Source organism: Lolium rigidum, chromosome 4 (assembly GCF_022539505.1).
Source record: "Lolium rigidum isolate FL_2022 chromosome 4, APGP_CSIRO_Lrig_0.1, whole genome shotgun sequence".
NCBI lineage: Eukaryota > Viridiplantae > Streptophyta > Magnoliopsida > Poales > Poaceae > Lolium > Lolium rigidum.
In genome coordinates, this window is record NC_061511.1 from 100,889,606 (window position 1) to 100,915,607 (window position 26,002).

General features: G+C 45.3%; 3 protein-coding genes, 1 long non-coding RNA gene and 1 other non-coding gene across 5 annotated transcripts; 1 reads left to right on the forward strand and 4 right to left on the reverse strand.

The window, feature by feature from the left end:
• Positions 1–1,542: 1,542 nt before the first annotated feature.
• LOC124650691 lies at positions 1,543–1,646 on the reverse strand. Its single transcript, XR_006987118.1, has one exon. It is a non-coding gene; the product is annotated as a small nucleolar RNA R71 (small nucleolar RNA).
• Positions 1,647–15,540: 13,894 nt separating this feature from the next.
• Positions 15,541–17,968, forward strand: LOC124708078 (60S ribosomal protein L15-2). Its single transcript, XM_047239763.1, has 4 exons — positions 15,541–15,633; positions 15,708–15,874; positions 17,216–17,413; positions 17,512–17,968. Exons 1-4 carry the CDS (start codon positions 15,630–15,632, stop codon positions 17,755–17,757), a joined length of 615 nt encoding a protein of 204 aa, XP_047095719.1. The 5' UTR covers positions 15,541–15,629; the 3' UTR covers positions 17,758–17,968.
• Positions 17,969–18,518: 550 nt separating this feature from the next.
• On the reverse strand, positions 18,519–22,093 carry LOC124646554. Its single transcript, XM_047186658.1, has 9 exons — positions 22,058–22,093; positions 21,808–21,963; positions 21,517–21,591; positions 21,257–21,393; positions 20,255–20,324; positions 20,113–20,159; positions 19,320–19,499; positions 18,950–19,213; positions 18,519–18,852 (listed from the first exon to the last, which is right to left on the reverse strand). The coding sequence occupies exons 1-9, from the start codon at positions 22,083–22,085 to the stop codon at positions 18,715–18,717; spliced, it is 1,095 nt and encodes a 364-aa protein (XP_047042614.1). The 5' UTR covers positions 22,086–22,093; the 3' UTR covers positions 18,519–18,714.
• Positions 22,094–22,106: 13 nt separating this feature from the next.
• Positions 22,107–23,121, reverse strand: LOC124646555. The gene is made up of 4 exons (XR_006986371.1): positions 23,053–23,121; positions 22,805–22,914; positions 22,539–22,576; positions 22,107–22,208 (listed from the first exon to the last, which is right to left on the reverse strand). It is a non-coding gene; the product is annotated as an uncharacterized LOC124646555 (long non-coding RNA).
• Positions 23,122–23,230: 109 nt separating this feature from the next.
• LOC124647393 lies at positions 23,231–25,035 on the reverse strand. The gene is made up of 6 exons (XM_047187347.1): positions 24,949–25,035; positions 24,684–24,749; positions 24,421–24,594; positions 23,588–23,662; positions 23,391–23,517; positions 23,231–23,292 (listed from the first exon to the last, which is right to left on the reverse strand). Exons 1-6 carry the CDS (start codon positions 25,033–25,035, stop codon positions 23,231–23,233), a joined length of 591 nt encoding a protein of 196 aa, XP_047043303.1.
• Between the last annotated feature and the right edge of the window lie 967 nt (positions 25,036–26,002).

Sequence of the window (26,002 nt, forward strand, 5' to 3'; positions counted from 1 at the left end):
CGGGCTCCATTCTCGGGCGTGCCTGGCTTCAATCCCTAATTCCTCCCCCCAAAAAAAGCTCCTGCTCCACCTCCGGCCTTCGCCGCGGCCAGGACGGTGTGGCGACGCGCCACCAGCCACCACCACGAGCTGCTTCATCCCATGCCCTGCGAGCTGCTGCACTTCACCGACCCCAGCGCCCGCAACGAAGAAGACGGCGACCTGAAGTTCTTCCTCAACCCCAACCGCCGCTCCTCCGACACCCGCTCGCTATGCCGCTCTTCCTCAACCCCTACTGCTGCTCCTTAACGCCAAGTGCTGCCTCACCTTCATCAACTCCACCACCACGTGCTGCTCCTCAACGACCTGAAGCTCCTCTCCCTGACGCCCTTGTTCCTGCTATTTCCTTGGTGACGAATTTCTGCACTTTTATGTGAATCAGTACTGTGTGACGACCTGATTCGGTTAGTTCAGATACGTGTGCTTGTTGAGCTGTGAAACTACTAGACAGTGGCCTGCAATTCTTGTTCTTATATGTGTATACGTACTGGTTATTTTCGTCACTTTGCATCTTGCACAAGTGCAGAAACGTGTTTAGTTCTATTCCGTGTTGCATGTCTTCGTGAAATATTCCATCTCCTAATCCTTGCTTCTTCTCTCTCCCAAATGTTTGCTAGTGCCTCGTGTGTCTTTAGACAATAGTTCGGTTCAGTTGTTAATTTGTAAAACGAAAATCACAAAAACATCATTCAGCTTATCTGGTTAGTCTATATTCGCTTACTTGCAAATTCACCCTTACTTGGTTACCTAGATTTAGCCGAGCATAATTACCGTCGCCTAGTCCCTGAGGAGAACACGACTCGCTGTTTATTGGGCAAATAATTGCACATACTACAGTTGATCAAATTGGCGCCGTTGCCGGGGACTAGCGTCGAACAATTGAGTTAGGCTAAAGACTAGGTCCTTGTGTTCTTGTATTCTGTTGAGTGGTTCTATTGATATTTGGATTTGCTTCACTAACCCTTAACCAGTTCTTGGTTGTGAGTGCGTGCAGCAAACTAGATACATTAGATCGAAGTGGAATGTTATATGCAACCAGAAGATTCAGACGGTCTAGCCCCTTTTGACCCAGAAATTGAGAGGACTTTCCGCGAGAGAAGAAAAGCATTGAAGTTACAGAACAAGGCCGTAAAGATGGGAGACAAGATTTTGCGTGATCTATGGATTCCTCAGGACCTATGCCCAGAAGGAGATCAACCTGGCATTCCTGCCAACAATTTTGAGCTTAAGCCTGCTTTGATTTCTATGATTCAGCATAACCAGTTTGGTGGCACAGGGCTGGAGAGTCCTCACACCCATATCAGGAATTTCTTGGAGTATTGTAATACTCTGAAATACAATGGAGTGCCTCATGACTACATCAAGATGCAGCTGTTCCCCTTTTCATTGAGAGATGGCGCCAAACATTGGTTCCATGCTATGCCTCCTCATCACAAGGATACTTGGGCACATCTCTTACAGGCGTTCTACGGAAGATATTTTCCACCCACTAAAGCAGCTGAGTACCGCGACAAGATTAATAGATTTATCCAGTTTGATGGTGAAAGCCTATATGATGCATGGCAAAGGTATCAAGGTTTGATCAAGATGTGCCCTAATCATGGACAAGAACCGTGGTTACTATTACAGACCTTTTACAAGGGCCTTACATCCCAAACCAGAGCCCATGTAGACTCGGCTGCAGGCGGAGGCATAATGAACAAAACACTAGATGAAGCCACTGAACTGATTGAATGGATGACATCTCATGATTTCTCCTGGACAAACGATAGAGCACTGCACAACCCTTTGCCAGGAATTCACAAGATTTCCCAACCTGACTCAGTTGCAGCCCAATTGGAAGCTATCACTAAACAATTGTCTAGCATCATGTCTGATTCATCATCCGTAGTCTCAGCAGTTCAGTCCATTGGAAACTGTCAAGCTTGTGGAAATGCAGGGCACCAAACTCATGAATGCATGTCATTTGCTTCTGGGGATCCAATAGTATCTGAAGTTGCTTATACTCAAGGTCAAGGCCCTTTTTCTCAAAGTTATAATCCTCATTGGCGAAACCATCCAAATCTGTCTTACAAGAACTCTCAACAGTTTAGTAATGGATCACAGCAAGGTCAAGGGTTTAGACAACCAAGCAATGGTAGTGTCTCATCCTATCCCTCATCTGCTGCAGGATACCATAACCAGAATAGTCAGTATAATCAAAATTCAGAAATGAAGGAGTTCATGCAGCAACAGCAAGCTATGATGAATGGGTTACAAGAAACTATTCAGAAGCAATCTGATGCTTTCCTTAGCACTCTCCAGCGGCTGACTGCAAATCTGCAGCCTGCTCCAAACCATGACCCAAGATTGCCCTCACAGACCGAACCTAATCCAAAGAGCCACTGTGGAGCAATCAGTGCAGTCGAGGCAGTCACGACAAGAAGTGGAATCAACACTGGTCCAATTCTTACTACCCCACCTACACCACTGTATGTCTCCCCAGCATTGAGGAACACTGTTACTCCTCCTAGAGTTGCTCAACAACAAACACAAGAGAAATGCAATGAAACAACTTCTACAAGACCAAGTGCTAAGGAAAAGCTGACACCGCCACCAGAGGCTAGTGTTCCAATGACAGTTCCCTTTCCAGCCAGACTAGAGAAAAGCAAGGATGAAAAACAGTATGCCAAGTTTCTAGATAAAATGAAAGAGGTGCAAGTCACCATACCTATTCTAGATGCAGTTCTCCATGTCCCCATGTACGCTAAGTTCTTCAAGGAATTTCTAACTAAGAAGAGAAACTTGGAAGATGTGGAAGTGGTCACTATGACTAAGCAATGTAGTGCAGTATTGCAATATGCTCTACCGGAGAAACTGGAAGATCCTGGCAGCTTCTGTATCCCTTGCAATATTGGGACCAAACAATTTATGGCTCTCTGTGACTTGGGCTCAAGTGTTAGTGTGATTCCACTCTCAATATGTAAGCAGATGGCACTGGGTGAGTTAAGGTCAACATCTATGACTCTCCAACTTGCAGATAGATCCATCAAAAGACCTTCAGGAATATTAAGGGATGTGCCAGTGATAGTTGACAAGTTTGCATACCCAGTCGACTTTGTGGTCCTCGAAATGGAAGATTTATCTGAAGTAGTGATATTGGGCCGAGCATTCTTAGCCACAGCCGGGGCAATAATTGATGTCAAGGGATCAACCCTTAAGTTGAAGTTTGGAGAAGAGGAAGTTATATTTGACATGAAGCATGCTACTCATCTACCAGCCTTGAGTAGTGATTGCATGTCAATTGACATTATGGACTATTGTGTGAAGCAAACGCACGAAAAATGCGGGAACCAAGTGGAATTTGATGAGGAAATCATGCAACAACTAGACAAGGAGTACATAGCAGAAACCTTCCTCTTCGAAGCTGTGGGTGGACCTCAGATTTTGACAGCCACCCCAAGATCAGTGGAATTAAAACCTCTGCCTGACCATGTCACTTACCAATTCCTTGAACCTGAGGGTAGATGCCCAGTCATTGTCAGTTCATTGCTCAACGAGGAGCAGAATGAAGCACTGCTGAAAATACTCAGAAAGTACAAAAAGATAATTGGGTACGCTATCGAAGACATGATTGGTATCAATCCTTCTACATGCACTCATAGAATCCACTTAGAAGAGGGAAGTGCACCAGTCAGGGAACATCAGCGGAGGTTAAATCCTCAAATGCATGAGGTGGCTAAGAAAGAGGTACTAAAACTCCTTGGAGCCGATATTATCTACCCCATCTCTGACAGTGAATGGGTTAGCCCAGTTCATGTAGTACCAAAAAAGGGAGGAATTACAGTGGAAGAAATAGGGGCTGAACAAGATGTCCCAGTTAAAAAGGTAGCTAAATGGAGATTGGTAACTGACTACAGGAAACTGAATAAGGCGACCAGAAAGGACCATTTCCCCTTACCATTCATTGACCAGATGCTTGAACGACTAGCAGGTCATGAGTACTTTTGTTACTTAGATGGATATTCTGGTTTTCTGCAAGTGCCCATTCATCCCCTTGATCAAGAGAAAACTACATTCACATGCCCCTATGGTACTTTTGCATATAAGAGGCTACCCTTTGGGTTATGCAACGCCCCTGGAACCTTCCAAAGATGCATGTTATCAATATTCTCTGATCTTATTGAAAGTAAAATGGAGGTTTTTATGGATGACTTCACAGTGTATGGGCACAGCTTTGAGGAATGCTTGAGTAACCTGGAACTAGTGTTAAAACGATGCTTAGATCACAATCTAGTACTAAACTGGGAGAAGTGCCATTTCCTAGTTAAAGGGGGAGTTGTTCTTGGACACCTAATTTCTGAAAAAGGAATTGAGGTGGATAAGTCTAAGGTGGAAGTAATTGCAAGGCTTCCTCCTCCAACCAATGTCAAGGGAATAAGGAGTTTTCTAGGCCATGCTGGATTCTACAGGAGATTCATCAAGGATTTTTCCAAAATAGCCAAACCCCTGACAAATTTGCTAAATAATGAGGTCCCATTCCGTTTTGATGAGAGATGTATGGAAGCCTTCCTTAGACTCAAAGAAGCACTGACTACTGCCCCAGTGGTGCAACCCCCAGATTGGTCTAAACCTTTTGAGTTGATGTGTGATGCTAGTGATTTCTCTGTGGGAGCGGTGCTCGGCCAAAAGGGAGAAAAAGACTCACATGTAATTTATTATGCAAGTAAAACTCTAAATGATGCTCAAATCAAATACACCACTACTGAAAAGGAGTTGCTTGCAATCGTCTATGCCTTTGATAAATTCAGACCATACTTGGTAGGAAATAAATGCACAGTTTACACTGATCATGCTGCCATTAAACACCTGATGAACAAAAAGGACGCCAAGCCAAGATTGATTAGATGGATTTTGATGTTGCAAGAGTTCGATATTCAGATTAAGGATAAAAGTGGAGCTGAGAACCTGGTTGCTGATCACCTATCCAGATTACCTAGCGATTCTCGCAACCACATGGACATACATGATTGCCTCCCAGGTGAGCAGTTGTTGCAAATATCTGAAACCCCAAGAGGATCCCCATGGTATGCAGACCTGGTGAACTACTTGGTCTGTGGTATCTATCCCCCTGATGCCACTCACCAACAGAAGAAGAAATTCCTACATGAAGCCAAGTATTTCTATTGGGATGAACCATATCTCTACAAACATTGTGCTGATGGGATAATAAGGAAATGTGTCCCAGAAGAGGAGGTTAAGCAAGTTATAGAACACTGTCATTCCTCACCCTATGGTGGACATGCGAGCACCTCAAAAACGCAAGCCAAGGTCTTACAGGCAGGATTCTATTGGCCCAGCATGTTCAAGGACATTCACCAACGGATCAAAATATGTGATCCTTGTCAGAGAACAGGAAAAATAGGAAGACGACATGAAATGCCACAAAAAGGGATTTTGGAGGTTGAGCTGTTTGATGTATGGGGAATCGACTATGTTGGTCCTCTTCCTTCTTCTAAGGGTTACAAGTTTATACTGGTAGCAGTTGATTATGTATCAAAATGGGTGGAGGCAGTTCCAACTGTTAATGCTGATGCCAAGTCTGTTTGCAAATTGTTCAAACAAGTTATTTTTCCAAGATTTGGAGTCCCTCGCATTGTCATAAGCGATGGTGGCACTCACTTCAACAACAATCAATTTGAGGCTCTGCTGGCTAAATATGGTGTTCATAACCACAGAGTCACCACACCATACCACCCTCAAGCTAATGGACAAGTGGAGTTGTCAAACAGGGAAATAAAACAAATCCTAGAGAAGACAGTCTCTACCTCCAGAACAGATTGGTCATCCAAGCTACATGATGCTTTATGGGCATATATGACTGCATATAAAACCCCTATTGGCATGTCACCCTTTAGATTAGTCTATGGAAAGGCCTGTCACTTACCAGTCGAGCTCGAGCATAAAGCAGATTGGGCCATTAGGAAATTGAACATGGACATGAAGAAATCTGGAGAACAGAGAAAACTTCAGATTTGTGAACTGGATGAACTAAGGCTGGATGCCTATGAGAGTTCGAGAATTTACAAGGAGAAGCAAAAGAAAGTTCATGATAGGCATATCTTGAGAAGGAAATTCCAACAAGGAGAGTTGGTCTTGGTCTATGATTCAAAGTTCCACCTCTTCCCTGGTAAATTCAAATCAAGATGGTATGGGCCTTGCACAGTCAGGAGAGTAATGGAAAATGGAGCCATCGAAGTTCAAAGCCCATCCCAAGGAAGATTCTTGGTCAATGGACAAAGACTCAAGCACTATCTACCAGGTGACAGTATGCTGATGGATGAGGAAGAACCTGAAGACGAAAATAAAGGAGAAACTTGGAAGGAGAACCCAGGGACTCCACCACCTTCTCCTACATGACGAGCTACACCATAGGTCCAGCTTAAGACCATAAAGAAGCGCTGCACAGGAGGCAACCTGTGATATAGTTATATATCCTTTTTTCAATTCCTTACTACATAATTTATATCCTTCTTTCAGTTTTTTTTACTTATTCACATAATCCATTTCCTGCTTCCACTTTGTGGCCGTATGCCCTTTCAGATAGGTTAAATTAGGCATCAGGCACAACAAGGACAAGGAGGAGGAGTCATTAATTGTGGAAATTCTAGGCAAATGCCCGGTGAGCTGTTTCACACCCAAGTCACCTAGTTTTATCACTTACTGAGTTGGGGGAGGTTTTGTGTTTAATCGCTTTACTAAAAGCTCTGCGTCCTAAACCGTTGTTGGTCAAAAACCTTGTCCCATTTCATTGTTCCAGTATTACACTATCCAAGCCTAGTTGACAAATCTTCTTGGTTCGATGTTGAATGGTTCTTTACTATGCATCCTAAGCTGTTACTGCAAGTGACTTTTCTCCAATTACCTAATGAAAATCACCTGAACATTGGTGAACGGATTGTTTAAGAGATGCACTGGAATTTCATTTGTTTTGCTTTAGAGTCAGCTGAAACTGAACCCAGCTGAGTGTTGCGACCCGGGTCGGAGCACTAGGGACTGTGGGGATGTTTTAGTGGCAATCTTGGTTGTTCCAAGCTAACACAAAACTAGTCTTGAACCCAGCTGGGTGTTGCGGCTCTGGTCGGAACACTTGGACTGAGGGGAATGGACGCTAACACATTACACTGACAGTTCAAAAAAAAATGTGATTTTTCATCTAACACTCCTGTGCTCAGCTGGGTGTTGCGGCTTGGGTCGGAGCACTTGGACCGAGAGACAGAGACTAACCAAGAAATTACCCCTGTGTTCAGCTGGGTGTTGCGGCTTGGGTCGGAACACTTGGACTGGGAGATGGGGGCTAACTATTTCCTGATGAAGAATTTTGGCTGGCCAACTCTGAAAAGAAATTTGTGTGAACTGTTTGGAATATTTAAATAGAGAAAGAAGCCAATTGACCAAGTTACAAGTATATACTGTGTGAAGCGACAAAATGAAAATGGTTGTTGCGTTCTGTTTCTTTTTCATTCAGTTACTTCTCTCACTGCTAATTCCGGTTTTTACAGCTCAGTTTGTTAGATTCTTTTGCAAAATGGTAGTTCCAAAATCTTTGTGAACGGTTGCATTCACCTTTATTCTTGTTGCTTACTTTGGGTGATTGCATTAAACTTACTAGCAGTACACAGCTTAGCATGAGTAGTACATTCTCATTCTACATTTGCAACTAGAGTTTTGTCGATTATAGTCCTGGATTTTGTAATTCTACTTGGGCATTGCTAGTTTCTTGATTTGCTTGGGACAAGCAAAAGTTTAAGTGTGGGGGTATGATATACATCATATATATACTCATTTCTACCCATTTGCTGTGTCATTTCTGGATAATTTCCCCTTGTTTTCCACTTTATTTACAATATAAATGGACAAGAGAAGGGTTTGACTAGCATATGAATATGCTTTGCAGGGAATGGGCGAAAAAGGCCCTAAACTCTCTCTGTGTCAAGCAATACATACTGAGAAGGATCATCTTGTGGAGGAAGAATAGAAGATGAGGGGTGGAGCTGCAAATTTCCTGATCAGATTAAGTGAAAGGGGAGTCACGGGCTCCATTCTCGGGCGTGCCTGGCTTCAATCCCTAATTCCTCCCCCAAAAAAAGCTCCTGCTCCACCTCCGGCCTTCGCCGCGGCCAGGACGGTGTGGTGACGCGCCACCAGCCACCACCACGAGCTGCTTCATCCCATGCCCTGCGAGCTGCTGCACTTCACCGACCCCAGCGCCCGCAACGAAGAAGACGGCGACCTGAAGTTCTTCCTCAACCCCAACTGCTGCTCCTCCGACACCTGCTGCTGTGCTGCTCTTCCTCAACCCCTACTGCTGCTCCTTAACGCCAAGTGCTGCCTCACCTTCATCAACTCCACCACCACGTGCTGCTCCTCAACGACCTGAAGCTCCTCTCCCTGACGCCCTTGTTCCTGCTATTTCCTTGGTGACGAATTTCTGCACTTTTATGTGAATCAGTACTGTGTGACGACCTGATTCGGTTAGTTCAGATACGTGTGCTTGTTGAGCTGTGAAACTACTAGACAGTGGCCTGCAATTCTTGTTCTTATATGTGTATACGTACTGGTTATTTTCGTCACTTTGCATCTTGCACAAGTGCAGAAACGTGTTTAGTTCTATTCCGTGTTGCATGTCTTCGTGAAATATTCCATCTCCTAATCCTTGCTTCTTCTCTCTCCCAAATGTTTGCTAGTGCCTGTGTGTCTTTAGACAATAGTTCAGTTCAGTGTTAATTTGTAAAACGAAAATCACAAAAACATCATTCAGTTTACTGGTTAGTCTATATTCAGTTTACTTGCAAATTCACCCTTACTTGGTTACCTAGATTTAGCCGAGCATAATTACCGTCGCCTAGTCCCTGAGGAGAACACGACTCGCTGTTTATTGGGCAAATAATTGCACATACTACAGTTGATCAAGATGCCACTCCAGTCCCGTCCACCGCTGCCATTCGCGTTGGCAGCACCAGAAGTGCCGAACTCATCGGCATACGTCGTCTACAAGATTGGTGGTGATCCTAGCGACTACCAATTCCTACCTGAGGCGCCCAAGGAGATCCCGCACGGGTACACGTGCGCATACGTGCCGGACCGCAGCACTCGGGCACTCTCGAACCAGGCTGCAACAGCGAGGGTCTCCGGAACAGCGAGGGAGGAACGTCGGGAGCGCATCTTGAGAAGCGTACGTGGCTAGCTAAATACGCCACTCCGACAAACCTCCGCAGCTCAGCTCCTGCAGCTTGGCTCGAACTGGAAAAGCAAGCATGGCTGGCTAAGTATGCCACCCCGGCGAATCTTCGTGGTTCGACACCTTCAGCCATCACCGCGGATCAGATTTGTACAATTCTGAAAGACCAATTCGGCATGATGCCGAAAAGGAAGACGTTCGGCTATACCAAGCCGTACCCCAACGAGTACGAATTGATCCCGCTACCACCCAAATATTGGCTCCCTGACTTCACAAAGTTTAGTGGATCAGATGGCTCCAGCTCCATCGAGCATGTGAGCCGATATTTGGCACAGCTGGGCACGATCTCAGCATCGGACGAGCTGCGTGTGAGGTTCTTCGCACAGTCCCTCACAGGATCGGCTTTCGGGTGGTACACATCGCTGCCACCGAACTCAATCCGGACTTGGAAGCAGTTGGAAGAGCAGTTCCATGAGCAGTATCACTCAGAGGCTTCCGAGGCTGGCATTGCCGATCTAGAGCAAGTACGACAGAAGCGCGGGGAAACAGTGTCAGAATACATCCAGCGCTTCAGGACCGTGAGGAACCGATGCTATTCGGTTCACGTAAGCGAAAAAGAAGCAATCGAGTTGGCGGTGGTGGGTCTCTCATCATCGATCAAGGACGTGGCCTCCCAAGCGTAGACTACCCTTCATTGGCGCACATGGTGCGAAACCGTCGGCATATGAACAGCGCCACCCAGATGTTTACCAGGACAAATTCAAGCGTGCGGTGGTCCTGGTTGAGGCAGACGAGGATGAAGGTGCTGCGGAAGATCGAGAGGTAGCAGTGGCTGAATGGGCTGGGGCGGCAAGCCCCGTGTCCTGTAAGTGGGTTAAGCCACAAGTCCCTCCAAAAGGGTTCGACTTCGACGTGACCAAAGCTGAGCAGATTTTCGACCTCTTACTCACGGAGAAGCGGACTCGAAGGTACCCGAAGGCCACAAGATCCCCACGGTGCAGGGAGCTGAACGGAAAGCCATACGCAAGTGGCATAACACGTTCACCCACACCACTAACGACCGCAGGGTGTGGCGTCGCGGATCCAAATGGCGATAGAAAAAGGACGGCTAATTTTCAACCAGTACGCCATGAAGGTCGACACACACCCCTTCCCCGCCGTTAACATGGTGGAGTATACTTACCATGGAGGGTGCCAGCCGCATTTCTCGTGCAATATCAACATGGTGGGACCCGGACACCACTACGGTAAGGACGGAGATGAGGGCAGCTGCTCTCATAGCAAAGACACAGAGGAAGCCGCTCCACGCGATCGGCTCGCCACGACGGCAAGCGCTACGTCACGAGAGGAGAAGTGAAGAACATAAGATATCAGCCGACCTCTCTGATCACCTCCTCAACAAGTATGTGAGTCAGTATGACCAACGCCGACGATACAACGACGATGATGAAAAAGATCGTCTGGCGAGGGACGAAAGGAGACGTCGTCGGCATGATCACGACGAGGAGCGATATGAGCGCCACGCCAAGGAAAAGTCGAGGGAGCAAGACGACGTGGATAGGCATTGGGACTGCCCCTTCTTCAGACACTGCTGGGATTCGAGAATGAGCCGATTGCCTACAATCGGCAATTGCCTGTAATGTAAACAAAGGAAGAAGGATGCGGCTAACGTGTCCGTGTTCAAGCGTCTAGGGCCTCTCCCACCTCGGAACAAGCATGCCGAGTCCGCTCGGGTGGAAGATCTCGAGGAACTAGAGGACGATGATGAAGAAGACAAGTATCATCGGCCAAGGTGGTGCCCCGATGGGCTCGGCCGTTCCCGGAAGCGAAGGGTTCAGCGTCCGCGTGGGTTGGAGGAAGCTGAAAGGTTATATCCGCACACGTTGAGGAAGGCACGGCTCGATCTGTCCGCCAAAATTCAGCGAACCTCGGACGAAGAAGGTCGGCCACAAAGGAAAGAGTGGCGCCCCGTACAAAAGAAAGCCGATGATGAGACATCGGGTCGGCACAAACATGGTCTCCATCCTTCCAACGGAGTCTAGTGCTCCAGGATCGGACGATCGCGAGCGCATCGACGTAACAAAGGAAGGGGTTAGGATGGTTTCATCCACCGGCCGACCGTGTAACAAAAGCAACATCGATGGACAAACGTGGCGATGCCGATCCAAGAGATCGGCCCCAAGGATTTATGGAGGAACGTTACAAAACCTTCATCGAGCAAACAATATGGAGGCCGATTCCAGCAATCGGCCAAAATTATCCTCATCATACATTCTGCCTCGGATTCGACATTTGATCCAACGAGGGATACTCGAAGAGCCGATACCATCAAATCCCTTGAAAGAATCGGCTCGGGGGGGGGGCACCTAGGTGGATAAAACACGAGGATATGGAGTAGAAGTGTCTTTCAAATACCCGGCGGCCCAAGATATTCTTTGATGATGGGTATTGAAGTATGGGGGCCGATACATAAATCGGCCGGTAAAAAAATCAAATTTTTTTAAGCACAGCCGATGCGCAGACATCGACTTAAGGATAGGAAGCCGATGCATAGGCTCAATGGAGCAGGAAGTGGGTCACGAAGAGAGACTCTAATGGAACAACTCCTCAATGGAGTGGTTTGGTGGCTCAGATCCTCTCTTCAAGAACCTCCAAATTCGTTTTGCAAGTATTCGAGTCCGCGGTATCGAGCTGGGGCAAGTTTGAGGGATCATGACCACGACCAATGCCAAGAGCGGCATGGACGTGCGAGATCAGGTTAAGGATGGGTTGCATCAAATCCGCCAAAGGAAAGGAGCCGATCCGACCGGCAAGGCGCAAGAAGTGGACTGGAAAAGCTCGGGGGGCAGCTCACCCCGAAGGTTCTGCGTCTGCGGGAGCCGATTTTGTTGAAATCGGGCCGGCTCGCGTTATGACTTGGAGGCCGATGGTGGCACATTTGATTGGCTCACTCGCTGTTCTCGCCTTGATTGAGGCTCGGGGGGCAAGCGACCGCGTGGATATTCTGTTCCTAAGAAGCCGATTGAGATTTCATCGGTCGACCCTCCATCATAATCTTCTTCGAAGGGATTGGGCGAGTGTTAAGAATATCACTAAATATCCGAATATCCAGAGGTATCGGCTTCGGCGTCAAGTCGTTTCGAGCAGGTGGTTCCGGGGCTCTCTTAAAGGCGTTGGTCTTCCACATTGTCCACCGAACTCAAGGGCATCGGTTGGAGAGATGAAGGACCGATGCGTTAGCATCGGCTTATTAGACATTGACCAAGTTCACGCGTCACTCCGGGTCGGAAAAGATGTAGAGCGGATTATGAGGGACCGATGCGTTGCCATCGGCTCATTAAGCGTTGGCTAAGTGGTGATCGGCAGAATCAGTACGAAAAGAAATCGGCGAAATCAAGTTAAGGGAAATTCTTCATTAATATTGGGATTTCTTACAATGAAGAGCCGACTGCTCAAAGGAGAAAGGAAGAACAAAAGAAGAGCCGATTGCTCGGGGGTTACTAATCCTACATTGCTAATCCTCGCTAGCATCATCGTCGGCATCGAGTTGCCGCCGGCGCTACCTCCGGAGGCTTCCTCGTCGTCGCTGCCCCGGCCTTCGGCCGGAGCCTCTTCCTCCTCGTCATCATCATCATCATCCTCGCTGTCCGCCCAAGTGCGGAAGCGCTTCGTCGACGGGTACCCGGCGGAAGAGGAGGAATCATCTTCCTCCTCCTCCTCTTCTCCTTCCTCGTCATCATCTTCGTCCTCGCTGTCCGCCCACATGCGGGAGCGCTTCTTCGGCGGGAGCTTGGCGGAGGGGAGGCCTTGGCCTTCGCTACTTCTCCTTCTTTCTTCTCCTTGTCGGAGGAGATGGGGTTCGCCCGGAATGGAGGTCGTCCTCATTCTTGCTCGTCGGTGAGGATTGGAGGGGGAGGCCTGAGGGGGAAGAGGAAGAGGAAGACATTGCTACAGGGGAAGAGGGTTTTTTGGGCGCTGGTGGATAGAACAGAGCAAAGGGATGAAGTGGCGAACCGTTCGGCACAGATAAATAAAGGGGGTGTAGTGAAGATTTAATGCCATGACGGTTCTCGAGGACGTGATGCCGAAATTATCAATTCGTGCAGAGAAGCCCAGGAGGCGAGGCGAAATGATGGAAGATTCCGCGGCGGTTCCGTTACGCCACGACATGACCCGACGAAAGAAAGCATAATGATTTTGGAAATGTCATTTCCAAAACCAGGGGGGCATGTGTTATCACCAGAATTTGACCGAGTCAGGGGTGGGCCGCGATCAAGATGGGTTTGAAGAATATATATAGAAGAAATACGTGAATCGGCCTTACATGCAAAGTTTGGGCTAGTTTGCCCGTGTATCTGTACCATAGTAGGATACGTGTCGGTTAGGAATTAGAGTTTTACCCGTGCACGGTTAGGTGCACGCTTGAATTAGAAAGTCCCCTGGACTATAAATATGTATCTAGGGTTTATGGAATAAACAACAACCAACGTTCAACACAAATCAATCTCGGCGCATCGCCAACTCCTTCGTCTCGAGGGTTTCTTCCGGTAAGCACCATGCTGCCTAGATCGCATCTTGCGATCTAGGCAGCATAAGCTTATTTACGTTGTTCATGCGTTGCTCGTGCTTGAAGCCTTTTTGATGGCGAGCAACGTAGTTATCTTAGATGTGTTAGGGTTAGCATTGTTCTTCGTATCATATGCTCGTCGTAGTGCAACCCTTATACATCTAGCCGCCCTTACACCTATCTTAGGTGTAGGGGCGGCACCCCGCTTGATCATTGTTTAGTAGATCCGATCCGTTACGGTTGCTCCTTGTTCTTCAAGGATTAGTTTAATATCCGCAATAGTTAGGCCTTACGAAGGGTTGGAGGATCCAGCGGCGTGTGGGTGTAGTTTGCTAGCCCTAGACAGGATGTTCCGGGGATCAACCTCGTGTTGGTTTTTAGGCCCTGTCTAGGATCGGCTTACGATCACCGTACGCGAGCGCGAGGCCCAATCGTGAGTAGGATGATCCGATTATGCGGTGAAAACCCTAAATCGTCGTAGATCGCTTTAGCTTTATCTTGATCAAGCTGGGACCACCATATATTCGTACACCTCGTACGAATCATGGGTGGATCGGCTCTTTGAGCCGATTCACGAGACAACCTCGAGAGCCGATCGAGGCTCGTATTTAACGTTTACGTGTATGCCATGCGAGAAACTAAGCGAGGCATCATCCAACACCTTCCCGACCAGGTATAGGTCAGGTGGCACGCCCTTGCGACAGCATCGGACGTGTGACCAGAAGGCTTTGCGGGCCGTCGCTCTGAGGGACTGGGACCAGCCGCAGCCCTGAGTTGTTCCCGGCTCTGCGGTGTTGCCAGTCGTTGCCCGACGGTGGGTTTCTGACCGCAACAGAAAGCAAGAGAGGGAGGTCAGCCTTGTTGCACAATCAAGCAAGAGAGAGGGAGGTTGACCATCAATGCCAGGGTGACAAATTATGTGCCTCCGCTGCAGCAAGACGAGCACGATGACGACACAACTATGTCATCTCGGTGCTTCCTTGGAGCCAAACCAAGCGACATTCTTGCCTTCGGGTGTGGGTCATTTTTGAGTGAGGGAAAGTGGTAAAGGTGCAATGAAACCTGGGGAAAAAGAATCTTATTTGATGTAAATAAGGGAAAATCCTAGAAGACCAAAGAAAGTGGTGGCAAAAATTAAAATGTCCCGCTCTCAATGGAGGCATATTTCTCAAATTTGTTGGTGCCTAAATGTTTGATAGTTTTCACCGGCGTAATACCAACAAAAATCAGGAGCAATTGCAAATTCCAAGCACAAGCTTATGTTGTCCAAACTCAATAAATCATCCAATTTCATGGTTTCTGCATCTAAAAATTAAAATTGAATTGGGTACCACCCTTTGATTCCAACAACAAATTTGAAGCACATACACAAACAACAATATTCGAATTGGAAGCCGTTTTTCTTGCCATCTTGGATTTGGAATTCTTAATCCAATTTAAATCCATACCCATTTTTTGCATCCAAACACATCAGTACATTTTTTGGGTAGTTTTTCCAGACCCAAGGGGTGGAGAACATGAGGGTTTTATACAGGGGGCACATTCTGCTGGATTTGGGGGTGAAATGTTTTTCATGACAAGAACACAAATTAATCCAAAAAAAAAAGACACAAACTATGGCCCATTTGCGAGTTGCGAATGTTCCTGGAGCCCTGCATTCTTCGGCCCATTTCTAAAACCCTAGCCCATCCGACGTCCACCGCGCGCCCATCTCCTCCTCAATACAAACTCGCCATCTCCCCGTCGACCCAAACCCTAACACCAATACTCTTCCCCTGCCGGCCGCCGCACAAACGCGCAGCCATGGGTGAGCTCTTGCCCCTCGTACTTCTAAGTTCTCCTAGGAGTCTTACCTTCCGCGTTTTGATGGATTGCTTGCAGGGGCGTACAAGTTCGTCTCGGAGCTATGGAGGAGGAAGCAGTCGGACGTGATGAGGTTCGTGCAGCGCGTGCGGTGCTGGGAGTACAGGCAGCAGCCGGCGATCGTGCGCATCACCAGGCCCACCCGTCCCGACAGGGCGCGACGCCTCGGCTTCAAGGCCAAGCAGGTAACCCTTCTCTTTGGATCTCTCCGCGCCTCCGTCATTTACCTGCGTGTTCTTGCTAGAGATTTTACAGATGGATCTGCATATAATTCCGATCTAATGTGTGTGAGGATCTTATTTATGCGCGTGTAGTTGAACGGAATTGCTTACCACTTACTCTCTCTAAGTGTACATCTAGGAAATAGGAGAAAACTTAGTTCTCTCTCATATTTTATGAGTTTTTACTCTATTAATTGAAGGATAGAAATGATGAGTGGAGGTTGAGGTGGAGGAGAGGAATGGCGATTGGAGGATGGAGTTGGGGAGTGATTACTAGGAGCTTGTTGCATTAATTAACTGCATTGGTAGTGTAGATGTACACTTGTTTTAGGACAAATTCTGAACGTAGAAGTACACTTATTTGAGGACGGGGGGAGTAGCTAGCATCAGATGTATGGAATGGTGTGTTCTCGTTTCTCAGTTCGATTAGTTACTTCGAAGTCCCCATGGATGAATTGTTTCGTTCTTATGGTAAACCAGGGATCTTCTTAAAAATTTGCCAAACTTATGCTGGAAAGAAATGGAGGTTGTTACTTTGCATTAGGAACTTGCCGTTTGCACGCAGCAGGGTACAGAGCAATTTATACTGTCTGCCAGTGCTTGAATTCAGATGGTTACTTTCTAGATTTGTGCATGTGTGGTTGTGGTGTTTGCTGGTTCAGTGACTATGCTACTTTTCTCAGTTGGTCTGTTTCAATTAGTTGCCTAGTAGCAATAAGTTTGTTGCTGGTTTGACCCTCAATGCTAATTAGTTGATGAATTTTGCCACTTAATGTAGAGTATTACTTTATTAAATGTTACCATGGGCTAAAATCTTGCAGACTCACTCGTTGTTTTTTTATTAGTCATTGGATTCATTGAACTTGCTGGGAGGAGCATGCTTGTTAGCTACAGTAATAGTTTTTGGATGTAATATTTCAGTAGCGTTCTTCAGAGATTTCATTATTGATGTTACTGGATACAGTTTAAAACAATTTTACTGGGTTATGTGTGTTATCTTGCACTTGGTATTGGCTCTGCTGGTTTGATAACCAGTGTAGTTACAACTTACAAGTGAGTTTCTGTTCCATTTAGCTAGTGTTAGTTGTTTGCTTCTATTGTTGGCTGCTCCTTAGGCCTTCTTCAATGGCGGAAGTTTGTCTGTCAGTAATCAATTGTATTTTCTTATATTATTGGTTCTGGTTATGCAGTTGGCTAATTTGTCCCATGTGATGCGCCATCCTTTTCTTTCTGGGTTTTGCTTGAAACACAAGGCCAATTTGCTTAACATCTGAGGAATAATAATATTCTCTCTGTGTCTTCTAGGGGTATGTAGTTTACCGGATCCGTGTCAGGCGTGGTGGCAGGAAGAGACCTGTGCCCAAGGGTATTGTTTATGGCAAGCCCAAGCACCAGGGTATTACCCAGCTCAAGTTCCAGAGAAACAAGAGGTCTGTTGCTGAGGAGAGAGCTGGACGCAGGTTGGGTGGTCTGAGGGTGCTCAACTCGTACTGGGTGAATGAGGTACATAATTCTTACAGATATATGTTTAATGATCGTACCATGGTCCACCTTTTCACTATGCTACCGTGGCCACACGTAAATTTTCTCTTTTTACACAGGACTCGACCTACAAGTACTTTGAGGTGATACTCGTGGATGTTGCTCACAATGCTGTCCGCAACGACCCAAGGATCAACTGGCTCTGCAACCCTGTGCACAAGCACCGTGAGCTTCGTGGTCTCACATCTGCTGGCAAGAAGTTCCGTGGCCTGCGTGGCAAGGGTACCCGGCACCACAAGAACAGGCCATCAAGGAGAGCGACCTGGAAGCGCAACCAAACCGTTTCCCTTCGCCGCTACCGTTAAACTTATGTTACTATCGGATTATCTTTGCCTCCTGCAGAGTTCTTAAATAGTGTTTGCTTGTGCTGTGAAATTATGCCACATTTTGTTTCCAGCATCTTAAACAATTGGCAGTGACTATTTTCCCATTTGGTGGGCATATCAGACAATGTATGTCTAGTAATGAAATGATGTATGGACTTCCTACTATCAGTAAGGATGTACTTGGTGTTTATGTTTGGTACACGTAGGCACGTATCTTTACTATAGATCATGGGCTGTTGATTTGTTCTAGACTATAAATCATGTGCCTATAGTGAAGCTGTGCTCTAATCGGAAGGTCAAAGTTGTTGCCAGCTGCTGATGACTATAAATCATGTGCCTATAGTGCTTTGTTGCTAGCGACTGTGATCAGCTTAGCACTAACTGGCCATCTGAATTCTGTCTGGCTCATATGGGCATAAACCTGCGTCTGGGTGATCATGTTCCAGTTTCCGTGGATGTATTACATCAGTGGTGGTGGCAGTACTCAGCTCCCCTGATGACATTATAAATAGATGAACAGGTTTGGTGATCCAAGATCTTGTCGAGGCCTGATACTGAGCAGCAGCAACTTCTGAACTCAGAAATACTACCTCTGGATGTGTTTAATCGACGCGATCCGTACCAGGATGTTTGCCAAAAACGATTCTCACTCGCGTCCATTTAATCTGACCGGAGGGAGTAGGTGACTTCTGGAAGGGTTATCTATCGATGCATCCAGAGGCAAAATTGTTCCGTTTTCCCAAAATATCATGCACAGCAGCTTGATATCAACAATTCTACCGATTATATAAGTAAATACCTCTTAATGATCTAATATCATGTTTGCTGAGAGTACTTCCAATATCATGCTGACCGCATATAATATAAACACACAGTAGATGAAGCAGCCTGAATCTACACCATGTTGCGACGCATTACTGCACATTTAAGGCTATCTCAAGAAAGGAGTTCAGTTGCTCTTTGGATAAGCACTTCCTTTGTACCTCCAACTTTTGCTTTTTTTATACTGAGGAAGCACTTCAGCTCAGCAACTGTAAGAAGACGCATCTCACCTCGCTTATGATGATCTATGACCTGAAAGTATTTGATGTCAAGCTATTAACTTAATGAATATCTAAAAGAACAGCATGTATGCTTGTCCTCTGCCAAAATAATATGAAATTACAGTCACCTTTTCAGCTGACTCATTCTTGTTAACATCGGGTTTTGTCTTTGTCTTCGCTGTTAAAGTTAGCCCATCCTTAGCAAGCACTGCCTTTGCCTTTGCCACCTTTTGAGTAACATCCTTCTGATGATCTATCGCCTTTTCAGCTGACTCGTTCTTGTTAACATCGGGTTTTGTTTGTGTCTTCGCTGTTAAAGTTAGCTCATCCTTAGCAAGTACTGTCTTTGCCTTTGCCACCTTTTGAGTAACATCCTTCTGATGATCTATCGCCTGTAGGAATTTAATCCGAGACAACTTCATTGTTTAAATCACCTCATGTAAAATTGAATGATATCCAGAGATTATCATACATAAAAAGAAAAAAAGGTAACTTAACCTTTTTAGTTAACTCCTCTTTGACAACTGCTGGCTTTCTTTTTGATTTTGTCGTGGCGTTTATCTCATCCTTGCCAACCATAGACTTTGCTTTTGTCTCTATTGTTTTTGCGCTAAGCACATCCTTGATATCCAGCATTAATTTTGTGTCATGTGGGACATCTGTCGTATAGTCTTTACTGTGAACATAACAATATCTGAGTTAGCTACTGAACCAGCAACTGGCGACTGAGACCAAAATGTGTGCACATTCAGCTACTCTGTACAAATATTCCGTAGGCTTACTGTTCACAAGCTATGGGATGTGCAGTGCCAGCCACAAAGTATCACAAATTCCTTAAATTCCTACGATAACAGCTTCTATTCGGATGGTACGCTGTAAAACTGATGCAAATAATGATTCTCCTTCCTCGATCCATGTTCGGATATTCTATCTTTATTTTTGCAGCATCTACATTTACTTACTCGCAAAAAAACTTAATTGTCTAACTGTGTTACATGTATGCTACGTAGCTTTTACCGCATAGTAATAAATAAGCTACTCACAGCGTCTAAATTTCTCACGGCACGCAGACACTAAATAAAACAAGAACAGTAGTAGAGCATGGAATCAGTGGCTGTGTCCCTTCCCCCATTGACCATTTTCAAATGCCCATATAGTTTTCACAGGATCCAAATTTACTTATGCAAACAGTATTTTGCTTTAGAAAAATACTGATACTTTTATAAACTTAATCAGAATCTTCAGCATTCTTTCACATAGCAAATAAGTATAGAAAATGTAAAGGACATATCTTTATTGTGTCCAAGTTCCTCCTTTCGCAACAATCTTTTTGGTGCACTGCGCAGGAAATATGGATGATTAGATCCCAACCGTGTTGCTACAATTGAGATGCGTGGAACAGTCTCCTGATTGATAGTTTGATACAGTAGTACCTTTTGCAGTTTCTCCTTTATCACTGTTCTCCAGAAACTCGGCGCGCTTTCTTTTAGGATGCACAGAAACCTGTAAGGACAATGGGGCTATGCTGAAATTCGTGTTTCCGAAAACACTCATGCGCACCAGTACCAATCCAAGTTCGAATCAGGCTTACTTTGAAATAAGAAAAAAAATTACTATGATATAATTATTTTTCAGAAGGAATGACATTTAATCGGAAAATATATCATGAGAGGACATAGAGAATTATTAGGATTGAACCTTGGTACAACAAAAATAACTGGCTAGAAAATAATTTTAAGCTGCACCTCCCGGCCACGAATTTGGAATCCAGAAATGTTGAGATTGTATCAATGGTGTTGGGTTGCTCCCATGAGTGAGGCTTAGCTGGGTCATTTTATGGAATATATCTTTTAATGGAAGTATATTATCTTGCTATTAAGTTTAGAACTTCTATGAACTCTTCCCGAATCAAACATGAATTTTTCGATTCATTTGGCTCACACGCTCCTGTGTATTCAAGTCAGGAGCTGCTGATTATCAGCGATATGTTCACATTGTTGCTTGTAATCAACGACCGATTGTCCCAAATGCCCCTCGAAAAATCAGAAGTGACCTGAACTGTAATTGGACGTACATGTAAAAAGTTCAGGTTCTGCGGAAAGGAATGTCATCGCTAGTTATTCTGACGCATGGTTGATATGAAAAAAAGGAAATATGTGTTTCTTTGATCCCAAACAGCTGCAAGTAAGGAGGCACACTTGTGTTATTTGCCATGGATTACCTTGCTAAGCCTTGCACATTTTCTTTCTATCAATACAATGATACGAAAAGCCTTTTGAGTTTTGTCGGAATAAGAGCTAATTTTCCACTGCCAACAATAGTACCACACTATGGCACAACGGCCCGTGTGTGAAAATACTGCTTCGATTGGCATATAATAGCTAGCCAAGCACACAAGATTAGAGGTGCGGGCATTCTTTATGGTAAGTTCATACCTGAATGACTTGATTGACAAGAATTGCACTCGATGAATTGATAGGGTTAGCATGGCTTGCCTTAGGAGAACTTCTGTGTGATGGTTTTGGTAGGCCAGTTTCACTCGATTTGTTTGAACTGTCAGCATAAGATTGTTCTGATGCAAAAAAGACATCAAGGGGACATTTTAGTTTGTTTTTCTAGTGAAAAGAAGGTGTTACTTAAGAAAATGAATTGGCAATGGTACCATCAACATATAAAAACTTACTAATGTATTTACCTGAAGAGCACCTTGTTTTGTTTTCATTTGCTCGTTTACTTCTGCTGAATGAAGGCTTCAATAATGTAACTTGCGCTGTAGAAGAGATTTTAATACAGAAGTAACTGAGGTCACTCTCAGTTGAACCATGAAGGGAAATAGGACTGACATAATTAAAGAACATCCATAGATAAAAATTGTCTATTGACCTATCAGGATCATGATAAATGTTTTTCTAACCTGACAAATTACTTTTTTAGCATTTTTTGATGGTAACAATAAATAAAAGGAAGAAAGAAAGTTCTATCTTACACTTGGATGAACTGGTTAGGACAATAGGTTGTGATGGACAAAAATGGTTGGTGGAACGGGTGCCATTGCTAGTGCCATCATCATCCATACACCGAGGAAGCTCGTGAACTTTGGCACTCGAAGAGCAGAAGACAGCTGGTTTTGGGGTGCGGAAATCTTGTCGTGTAGAAAAATATGCATGTATTTAGCAGCTGATACATAAATTTTGAGCCATACGGGCAACAAAGTTCTTTTGCATACAAAATAGTACCTAGATTCAGTGATTGGTCTTTGGCCATAAAACTTGTATGAACTGAACCAAGATCCTCTGAATTGTCGGTTCTTGCAGTCTGCACTGACAATTTACTTATGGCTTTGTCCCAAGTAGGCAGAATTGTCGTGCGGCTAACTAGCAATTGTTCCTGCGACATTAAAGCTCACCTTGAAAGTTACAGAGATTTACTATGCCCAGTTCACATAATTAAATGTTGAAAAAATGTAGATTCACATAGTTCAAATGAGAAATTAAAATCAAATGGTAACAGCGATTCTATCAATACAAGTGAAGTGCTAGCATAAACAACAGTACCTCCCTCCCCATTACAGGAAAAGCAAAAAAAAAAAATTTAACATGAATTTTTGTACCATGTAATAGTAACTTTTTTTTGTTCTATGATGTGAAGAAAAGAAAAAAATGACACATGGAATAAGAGCGAACATTATTTACTTGAAAGGTCAAGGAAAAGGAGTACCTTAACTACAAATTGATTCTGACCAAAGAAATTCCAAGCTGAAACAAAAATCAAAAGTTAAATATGAATCAACACAGTTATTATTTCCCGCATTAAAAACTACTACACAGACTCATTTACAAGATAAATATTAATATGATCCATCCAAAGTCCAAACATAGGAACTGGACACCCATTCTAAGGGATCCCAGACTTCTGATTCCCCTATAGATATCATGTCCTTTATCCTTAAATGCCAAGTCGATACATAACAGAAAAAATTTCACCTGTCAACAATTCTACAAAGAACTGCAAGGAAGACATTGCCTTTGATGCTCTAACAGATTTTAGGGCAGGTTGAAGCCCTGAACCTTGGAGGACTAATGGAGAGGGCAACCTACATAAGTTGGATAAAAGTAGATAAATCAGAATATCAGAAGCATGTTGACATGAAAGCGACATGTCACAATGGTCAGCATATCAATAGCAACTGTGCACAGCAAAGAATGTACAACTTGTATTTATAAAAAATTACCATTGCTTCTCCCAGGAAACTCCACGTGTCAGTTTGACTGCTGCATGATAACTATAGTTCGTCTCTAAACCATGCTGCAGAACAAAATCGTGTGAAGTGAGCAAAATGTTACATGCAGGAACTACTCTTGAGGAAAAGCATACCAAATGAAAACTAAATATTAATATGGTATGAAATGCTAAAATGCCAAATATGCCACCTTAACTGCACAAAGCTCCGTAAAGTTGTCCAAGCTCTGCCCTGAAGGTAGTAATTTGCTAAAACCTAAGAAAGTAAAGAGCATTATCTTGAGAAGAATGATCTATGTTTTAACAAGTAACATCTAAACTCTAGCTTACCTATCACATGACCTTCCTGTAATGTTGGAAGAATTGCACAAGCTGTCAGGGGGCTACAACCATCCAAACTTACTTCCTCAGTGCGTTGGAATGTTTCCATCACACTGGAGCTAGCAACATCAGAGATCTAGCAGCAACGCATAATAGTTCACAGAGTTATCTTCTGCTCCAAGGTGCCAATGAATAACGATTAATACCTTAAGTGCAGTAAACCGAAATGCATCAGGTGAGACAACAAACTCGTAATCATCATTTAGTCCAGATCTGACTTCCTGTAGCAATTTGACAGCCAAAGATGGTAAAACCACAATATTGAGAAAGAAAAGGACAAATCATGAGAGACAGTGTAGCCAAATCATGTAATTGCTCATTTGCACCAAACAAAAGAAAACAACTTCGAGGTAGAACTATTTATATTACTCTACAAAAGTACTCATCTAAATGCATTCTGTGTTTTTTTTTACATTCATATACTTGTCTTGTTGACTGAGATTGACTATTTCACCATCTTTGGAAGACGAAAGGCAAACATTGCTTATGTTTTGTATGAACCATGGCAGGCTTATGCTCGAATAATAGAAGCATATCAGTGCAATCGCATACTGATGCTCAATCAGTAATGGTTGAAAAGAGATTGACAAGTACGTCACGGTAACAGAATGGACACATGATATATATATTATACAGGGGTGAACTGTTGAGTTGCAAATACAGCACCTAGATTGTGTAGTTGACTGATAATTCCTGTTTCGATAAATCTACAGGTTGGTCTTGCTACAGAAAATGATTTATTTGAACCGCATCAAACCAAGCTAAGGCAATGAGTTGGCTTCTGTCCGAACAAAACAGTGATTACTGCTGCATGGGCTTTAGTTTTGAACACCCATTGCCGGGTCAGGCCCGAACTGATCATTCTAACACTGTGTGCACTCATGTTGGCATTTTGGAGACAAGGCCTGTCATTTGTTTATACACCAGCATGCAGCAACTTGGTCTTGGCACTACGTGAACAGGGTGGAAAATAGCATACCACATTCAACGCGCGCAGATCAGTCCTCTCCTCGGTCGCAGCAAATGTGGAGTCGACGAATATGCTCCCCCCAACAAACCTCCATCCACGCTCGAGCATCAAACATCGCAGTCCACACTCAACTGCTTTTGCAACCAGTGCGCCCGAACACACCACCTCCTCCTCCTCACCAACCTTGCAACAGAGGACGCGAAATTAGCCTGCAAATACCCGTAGCAGCAAAGCGTCGAGCAGGTGAAGGGCACAGGGAGCCAGGCGCTCACTGAGGCGTCCAGGAAGGCTGCCGCGATTTCGGAGGCCACCTCCGCGGCCGCAGCAGACTGGCATCTCTGCAACGATCGGAACCCCACAGCCACAGGTTACGTTTCTTGGTCAGGAACCGAACGAACGGTAAGCAGTGGAGCGAGACCTGGTAGACTAGGAGGGCGTCGGCTGGGGGCTGGGGAGGCACGCGAGACGGTGGCGGCGGGACAGCCTGCAGCAGAGGATTTCGATGTCGACGGATGAAACGTCGGTGGAGAAGCACACCTGGCGGAGGATGAACGGCGGCGGTGGTGTGGAGGAGGAGGAGGGGCCGGCGCGCACGAGGACCTTGTTGCGGAACATGGCGAGCATGAGTGCGCGACAACTCCCAGAACCTTCTGAATCTTTTTCTAAACGGGGTAGTATTTAACGTTTTTACTAGAAAAAGGACGTCGGGGAGGAGCGTTCGGCTTCGCACCGCGCTAACAAGTGGTGCCACCTGGTTTGTTTGAACCCCGTGGATCATCCCAGCGCGACACGTGGCAGGCATGAAGTAGGTCGCTGTGTGGTTTTTCTCTTTTCTCCGTAAATTCAAATACGAAAACTGAAATATCTTGCCGAGTATCTAAATAAAGTTTCGTTTAGTGCTAGTCGCGTTGAGATCTACAAAACTAGATCTCATCTTGATAGAATTGGACGAACTTTTTTTTGAGCTTGTCTTTCATGACTCGGGTGCACAGCCTTGGATCGCTTTTGCACCGCGCATGATCCTTGGAGTGCACCGCCCGTGCACTGCCTTTTTGTACGGCGTTGCACTGTCTTGGATCGTTTTGCACCGCGCGGGATTCTCGGAGTGCACCGCCCGTGCATTGCTTTTTTGTACGGCGTTGGACTGCCTTATCGCTTTGCACCGCGCAGGATCCTTGGAGTGCACCGCCCGTGCACTGCCTTTTTGTACGGCATTGCACTGCCTTGGATCGCTTTGCACCGCGCGAGGATCCTCGGAGTGCACCGTCCGTGCACTGCCTTTTTGTACAGCGTTGTACAGTCTTGGATCGTTTTGCACCGCACGAGATCCTAGCAGTGCATTTTGTATCACGTTGCACTGCATTGGATCGCTTTTGCACCGCGTGGTGCATTGCTCGCGGTGCACTGTTTTTTCTCCTTTTTAATGACGCGGGATAGGTAGAAGTGAAGACCGTTTAAATATAAGTAGTTGGGCGTGGGACAGACTAATGCTTAGCGCAGCCACGTGTCAAACACGGAGTGGCCCTGCGCGCGCCATCCCGCGCTCCGACGCGGAGCGCAGAGGCGCCGCGCGTGCTAGTCGTTCCTAATA